The sequence below is a fragment of the Sinocyclocheilus anshuiensis genome, unplaced genomic scaffold (assembly GCF_001515605.1).
Source record: "Sinocyclocheilus anshuiensis isolate Anshui unplaced genomic scaffold, SAMN03320099.WGS_v1.1 scaffold4, whole genome shotgun sequence".
Lineage (NCBI taxonomy): Eukaryota > Metazoa > Chordata > Actinopteri > Cypriniformes > Cyprinidae > Sinocyclocheilus > Sinocyclocheilus anshuiensis.
The window spans coordinates 1573859-1581827 of NW_015554075.1; the positions used below are offsets into that span (position 1 = coordinate 1573859).

At 36.0% G+C, this 7969-nt stretch overlaps 1 protein-coding gene and 2 pseudogenes across 1 annotated transcript; all 3 read left to right on the forward strand.

Moving 5' to 3' along the window:
- The first annotated feature begins 41 nt into the window (after nucleotides 1-41).
- On the forward strand, nucleotides 42-2170 carry LOC107668922 (mannose-binding protein C-like; annotated as a pseudogene).
- Nucleotides 2171-2181: 11 nt separating this feature from the next.
- On the forward strand, nucleotides 2182-4673 carry LOC107668923 (mannose-binding protein C-like; annotated as a pseudogene).
- LOC107668993 (mannose-binding protein A-like) lies at nucleotides 3391-7585 on the forward strand. The gene is made up of 5 exons (XM_016461080.1): nucleotides 3391-3628; nucleotides 5722-5935; nucleotides 6038-6115; nucleotides 6320-6857; nucleotides 7274-7585. The coding sequence occupies exons 2-4, from the start codon at nucleotides 5722-5724 to the stop codon at nucleotides 6796-6798; spliced, it is 771 nt and encodes a 256-aa protein (XP_016316566.1). The 5' UTR covers nucleotides 3391-3628; the 3' UTR covers nucleotides 6799-6857; nucleotides 7274-7585.
- The last annotated feature ends 384 nt before the right edge of the window (nucleotides 7586-7969 follow it).

Here is a 7969-nt window from a genome sequence, read left to right on the forward strand (position 1 = left end):
GGCTCAGACTGCATTGGTTAAACTTATGGGGCTGTCACATGATGAACGTATGACGCGAAAAACCCAAAGACTCGAAACAGGTGAACTACTTGACTAATTCCAGTACAGAACCTATAGGATGTTGCGCATGCGCAACTGAACGAATCACTCCCCGAGACGACTCGTTCCTCCCGAGTCACATTAAAGATTCGTTCAAAATGAACGAATCGTTCAAGAACGACCCAACACTAAGAAGAAGAAGACGCGTCACTCGGCCGGCTGAAGAAGAACGCGCTCAGGACAGTTCAGACATTGCGGTGAATCAGAGGTAAAAAAAACGATATAAATATTGTTCAGTTTCTTGCACAGACCGATCGAATGACTGACAGAATGCAACTGTTCGAGTTAAAAATCTTCATTTGTATTCTACTGAAGAAACAAAGTCATATACATCTTGGATGCCCTGGGGGTAAGCAGATAAACATCAAATTTTTATTTTTGGGTGAACTATCCCTTTAAAGCTGTTCCTCAAGGCTCTTCTGCTCCTTCAGTTTGCACTGCAGCTGTTGGATGGAGCTGAACCTCAGAACCTGAACTGTCCTGCATATGGTGGAGTTCCTGGCACTCCTGGACACAACGGTCTGCCTGGGAGAGATGGGAGAGATAGTAAAGATGAAGCAATCGGACCCAAAGGAGAGAAGGGAGAGCCTGGTCTGTGTGTGTGAAAGAGAGAAATAAATGAAGTGAGGGAGTCTGAGGTAGTGGATTATTTCACTCCTACCTTATTTCAACTATTTTGCTCCTATCTTATAGGAGTGAGTGTTCAGGGACCACCAGGTAAAGCGGGACCACCTGGGCCAGCTGGAGAAAAGGGGACCTTCAGGTCCACAAGGTATTAAACATTTTAAGTTATTATGGTTTAAAATTGAAAAAAAAGTTGTTTCAGAGACTAAAATTGTACATGAACAAGTCTGAATGTGTATTATGCAAGCTAAACTAAGTAATTGTTCCATATTTAGGGTCTCCTGGAAGTGAAAGTGTTCTTGAATCCCTGAAATCTGAGATCCAGCAACTTAAAGCCAAGATTGTCATGATTGAGAAAGTTGCAAGTTTCAGCCACTTTAGGCAAGTTGAACAGAAATACTACTTCACTGATGGTGTTGAGGGGACTTTTAGTCAAGGATTAAAATACTGCAAAGGTTTTGGTGGAATAATGTTTTTGCCCAGATCTTTTATAGAAAACAAAGCGTTTTTGAAATTAGTAGTATCCAGTGGTTTAAGTAGTAAGAAGCCATATATTGGAGTCTCAGACAGAGAAACAGAGGGACGTTTTGTGGACCCTGAGGGGAAGCAACTGACTTTTACCAACTGGGGTCTTGGTCAGCCTGATGACTATAAGGGACTACAAGACTGTGGAACAATAACAGACTCTGGCCTTTGGGATGATGTTGGTTGTAATGGTCTACATCCCATCATATGTGAAATAGAAATCAGATAGTATGTATACAATATTAAGATGTATACATATATGCAATATTAATATGCTATTAACAGTACACACAGAATACACAGTATAAATCACAGTCAAATATATCCTTTAAAAAAATTATATTACAGTGCATAAAATATACACAAATAATTGCCATAAATGTTTTTTAACAAATTAATAAATGCATTCTTACGATTATAGGTCATGAATCAAAGTGTCTCTTTTATGTCATTGCAAATCTTACATTAATTGTATAACTAGCATAACTTTAAATGAAATGAAAAACTGAAACTAATAAAATTATAGGACAGCAATTTTATCATATTTGTGTCAGACTTTTGGACCTGTTTTGCCCCCGTAGTCTTTCCTGTGTTTCCTTATTTGGTCATGTTCCTGTCCTCATATAGTTTGATTATGTTCCATTGATGTCACCTGTGTTCCCCTGATTGCCCTGTGTTTAAAAGTCCTAGTCTGTTCAGTTTGTGTTTGTCAGGTATACTTGTTTCTACGTGTGTTTGCCCAGCTCCTATTTTGGATTATCCCGTGTTTTTGTCATGAAAGACTGTGAATGCTACTCCGTGTCTCCTACGTTCTTCCCGCAGCAGCGTAACATGTCAATTTGTTTGTTTATAATGTTTGTTCTGTGCCCTGCACAAATATGTCCAAGGTTATTTCCCAGTGAACTCTGAAGGTGTTTTGTTAGTGAAATTTGTATGTGGGACCACCTGGGCCAGCTGGAGAAAAGGGGACCTTCAGGTCCACAAGGTATTAAACATTTTAAGTTATTATGGTTTAAAATTGAAAAAAAAGTTGTTTCAGAGACTAAAATTGTACATGAACAAGTCTGAATGTGTATTATGCAAGCTAAACTAAGTAATTGTTCCATATTTAGGGTCTCCTGGAAGTGAAAGTGTTCTTGAATCCCTGAAATCTGAGATCCAGCAACTTAAAGCCAAGATTGTCATGATTGAGAAAGTTGCAAGTTTCAGCCACTTTAGGCAAGTTGAACAGAAATACTACTTCACTGATGGTGTTGAGGGGACTTTTAGTCAAGGATTAAAATACTGCAAAGGTTTTGGTGGAATAATGTTTTTGCCCAGATCTTTTATAGAAAACAAAGCGTTTTTGAAATTAGTAGTATCCAGTGGTTTAAGTAGTAAGAAGCCATATATTGGAGTCTCAGACAGAGAAACAGAGGGACGTTTTGTGGACCCTGAGGGGAAGCAACTGACTTTTACCAACTGGGGTCTTGGTCAGCCTGATGACTATAAGGGACTACAAGACTGTGGTGTTATAGAGGACTCTTTTGGGATGATGGCAGCTGTGGTGATATGCGTCCTATTATGTATGAAATAAATGCTATAAACAGTGCACAGTTTAAATCCCATTGTCAGTCCTTCAAAAACTACAGTGCATATAAAATATACAAAAAATAATTGCTATAAATATAGTTACAAATTAATAAATAAACAGTTTCTTATGACAATTTGTCATGTATCAAAGAGTGTCTCTTTTATTTCATTGCAAATCTGACACTAATTGTGTAACTGACAGAAGATCAAATAATTAAACCGAATGAAATTTTATAGGCTAGTAATTTTATTTTTATGTTTGTTTGTTTATAATGTTTGTTCTATGCCCTGCACAAATATGGCCAAGGTTATTCCCCAGTGAACTGTTTTGTTAGCGAGATTTGTAAGTGAACATATAGCTGATCATATCACTTTAGACACACTATATTTGTAAAGTATAAAAAAAGAACAAACTGTAACACCACTACACTTTTTCCATTTTTTTCCACTACGCCAGACACAAATGCTTGATCAGTTGGTAAATGCTCTAGTTCTGATGGCTAACATAACAGTCATTAGCCTTTGGCTTTGAATGAAATAGCAAATCAGTGACTTCACTCCTCCTGAGTTGGTGCACACTATTTTTTGAAGAAATAACACAACCATTTAACCAGGGTGTCAATATATGGGAGGCTGGGACGGCCTACATGTGCGCATTGTGTGGGCTGTACATCCTGAGAGGAAGATCAGTTTTTCAGAATATGAGATTCACAACAACAAGCCCATCAGATTTAAAGAAAGAAAACCCTCCTAATGGACTTGTTGAGCAACAGGCATTGGCTGTCACCTGGACTCCTCCATTAAACCTGTAAGTTTCTAAATGTGTTTTGAGTATAACTGCAGTAAATCTATGAAAGAAAGAAAAAACAGGAACAGTGAACCACTAAAGTGGCTTGAACTTAAACAGTAAAGAGACATGAAAATGGATGGCAGTCATGCACAATGCTGTTTTATGTGTTAGTGCAATAATATCCTGATGGATCACATGAAGAAACATTTAGAAATAAGTTACTGAAGTTATATAAAAGTTATTGTCCATGGAATAATTATAAAAGTTAATTAAATTAATTTCAATCAAGAATTACAAACTGATCAGGGTCATTTTTTTCTCGAAATCCCATTTGGGCAAGCTTAAAAGATTTGAAAATAAACGACATGGTCTGTCCTGAGGCAGATATTTTCTGCTTAGTCCATTTGCAGTCACACCTTTCCTCTATATTCTCATGAGACTAATGAAGTTGGGTTAAAAGGATGTATTCCTATTTTCATGCTGACTTAAGGGGAAATTTGTTGGATGGATTCACACCTAAATATTCTGAGCTGTTGAGCATAACTGCGTAGATAGAGACTGTTGTGATTCATCAATGTTCATTCACAACATTTTGTAAATTTTTTTATCCTGCCACACAATTTAATATAGAATAATTTCCTCACATTTCTGAAAAATTAATAAAAAAGTATAGTAGCTAAAAATCTTCAGTATAACTTACAATTCAGTTATCTGTACGAATGAAGGGCTTCACGCAAACACAAATAAGGACTTTTAAAAAAAGAAACCCGGATTGCAACCCCTTTATTTTGCAATAAAATCCTAATACACATAACTCAAGATAAATAAGTATATTTGCCTATAACCGATACATTGTCTGTTCTAGTGAATATGTAATTACAAGACAAACTGCAAACAAAAATGCTGTTTGATTGAGTGATTGTTTATGATTTCTGTAAATTCTTTAAATAAAAAAACCTGACAGGCACAAGCATTGTCTTTTTATTTTATTTTTTTTCATGCACTGATCAATTTTGAGATTTTGGGCTATTATGTGTCCATAACATGTCTTCTTTCAGACTAGTGAAAAGGACACAAGTATTATTTTATTACACAATTATCAATTTGCGTATAGATTTTCAAATACAATACATATTTTAAAGGCGGTTTTCTCAAAATTAGTTTTTTTTCCCTGCACTGACCCAAAAAACTCCACTTCAGAAGCATTTACATACAAACTTTACAGTTTTATTCCTATATTCTTAAGGTTTAAAGAGGGGTTTGTTTATATAACATTCACCTGATTTATTTATCATTTTATTCCTAAAAGCATGATTTTTTTTCTGACTGTTGACAGTATTTTCTGGTTCATGGAGTGATAAAAAGAGATACCAAAATCCCCTTTTTTAAAAACCCTTAACTCTAATATGTCAACAAAATGAAACAATTTTAATCCTGGCCTTATGCAGTGTTAAAATTTCTGTTCTGGAAATGCAAACTGATGCATTGTTTATTAAATAATGCCTCATTTGCATATTTAAACATATTACAGTGTCTTAACATACTACGATTAATTAACCGGAGAAGTATGGTAATATCTATTAGTTAAAGGGGTCATATGACGTTGCTAAAAAAGAACATTATTTGGTGTATTTGGTGTAATGAAGGGACATAATTACTGATTATAATGACTTATACTCTCTTTTTACGTGTTGCGTTGCATCGCGCCGCGTAAGCATAAAACCATGTCTGCATTTGTGATCGAAGAAACACAAACAACAAGAACTACTCTACACTGCTCAAAATTCACATTTGAATCATCAGTGGCAAATCCTTTAAATATGAAAACGTACTTACAGACTGTGAGTCAGCATTATTTGTCAGAACACCGGCATTGTAGGCTACTGGTTCAGGAAACAGTCCTTGTCCTCCGTAAAATGCGCTGCACACATCTAAATATTTGGTTTGAACTGTTCTGGAACAGTGTTGTAAATACAACTTAACCACTGATGTCTAGTTGTGTCTTGTGAACTTGAAATCGCATCATATGACCCCTTTAAAAAATTTACCCACTTCACCTGTGGTGTCTTGCCTTAAGTTGACTGATCACGTTTTCCCATTGTGCACCACAGATGGCACTGTTAAAGCTGTTCCTCGAGGCTCTTCTGCTCCTTCAGTTTGCACTGCAGCTGTTGGATGGAGCTGAACCTCAGAACCTGAACTGTCCTGCATATGGTGGAGTTCCTGGCACTCCTGGACACAACGGTCTGCCTGGGAGAGATGGGAGAGATGGGAGAGATAGTAAAGATGGAGCAATCGGACCCAAAGGAGAGAAGGGAGAGCCAGGTCTGTGTGTGTGAAAGAGAGAAATAAATGAAGTGAGGGAGTCTGAGGTAGTGGATTATTTCACTCCTACCTTATTTCAACTATTTTGCTCCTATCTTATAGGAGTGAGTGTTCAGGGACCACCAGGTAAAGCGGGACCACCTGGAGAAAAGGGGGAAAGGGGACCTTCAGGTCCTCAAGGTATTAAACATTTAAGTTATTATTATAAGTTATTATAATAATGAGTTTTTATAAGTCATTTAGCTATTTCAAAATCCCTCATGTGGAAAAACATGGATTTTTCTACTTTAAAAATGTTGTCATGTAAATCATTTATATTCAATAATTTATGTTCATTCATGTAGACATGTACCTAATTTCAAAGTGCAATTATTACATTTTTAGGCTCTCCTGGACGTGAAAGCATATCTGACTCCCTAAAATCTGAGATGCAGCAACTTAATGCCAAGATTGCCATGATTGAGAAGGTTGTGAGTTTTAACACATTCAGAAAAGTGGGACAGAAATACTACATCACTGATGGTGTTGAGGCAATTTTTGATACAGGGATGCAGTTCTGTAAGGACGTTGGTGGAACAATAGTTTTGCCAAGAACTGCTTCTGAAAATCAGGCATTATTGAAAGTATCAGTATCCAGTGGTTTAGGTAGTAAGAAGCCATATATTAGAACTACAGACAGAGAAACAGAGGGACGGTTTGTGGACTCCCAGGGGAAGCAATTGACTTTTACCAACTGGCATCCTGGTCAGCCTGATGACTATAAGGGACTACAAGACTGTGGAACAATAACAGACTCTGGCCTTTGGGATGATGTTGGTTGTAATGGTCTACATCCCATCATATGTGAAATAGAAATCAGATAGTATGTATACAATATTAAGATGTATACATATATGCAATATTAATATGCTATTAACAGTACACACAGAATACACAGTATAAATCACAGTCAAATATATCCTTTAAAAAAATTATATTACAGTGCATAAAATATACACAAATAATTGCCATAAATGTTTTTTAACAAATTAATAAATGCATTCTTACGATTATAGGTCATGAATCAAAGTGTCTCTTTTATGTCATTGCAAATCTTACATTAATTGTATAACTAGCATAACTTTAAATGAAATGAAAAACTGAAACTAATAAAATTATAGGACAGCAATTTTATCATATTTGTGTCAGACTTTTGGACCTGTTTTGCCCCCGTAGTCTTTCCTGTGTTTCCTTATTTGGTCATGTTCCTGTCCTCATATAGTTTGATTATGTTCCATTGATGTCACCTGTGTTCCCCTGATTGCCCTGTGTTTAAAAGTCCTAGTCTGTTCAGTTTGTGTTTGTCAGGTATACTTGTTTCTACGTGTGTTTGCCCAGCTCCTATTTTGGATTATCCCGTGTTTTTGTCATGAAAGACTGTGAATGCTACTCCGTGTCTCCTACGTTCTTCCCGCAGCAGCGTAACATGTCAATTTGTTTGTTTATAATGTTTGTTCTGTGCCCTGCACAAATATGTCCAAGGTTATTTCCCAGTGAACTCTGAAGGTGTTTTGTTAGTGAAATTTGTATGTGCACATAAGGCCGTTTATATCATTTTTGACACACTGTATAGGTATTTTCTTAGTTAGGAAACTAACAAACTACACCTCGCGGTCAAAAACAAATCCTTTTTCCGATAACTATTGTTATTCTTTGACTTCTGAATGGAATAAACGAACCCATAACTTCACTCGCAACTCTCCTTACAAAATTAATCATTAACATTTTGACAAACATTGGATGTTGTTTTTGTTTTGTATAAACTTTCTCATGCAGTAGTTAACCCTTGTCACACTCATGGTCTTCGTGGTCAAAAGTGACCGGACACCTGAAATGTAACTTTTTTTTTTCTTCAGTAAAATCGATCTAATATATTTTTGTTCAATAATATTTTTCTTTTTTCTTCTGTATTTTGAGAGAATTTTATGGTAATAATTAATATTTATGCAATAATTATCAATTTTTCCCATTGAAAATAGTAAAAAAAAATATTTT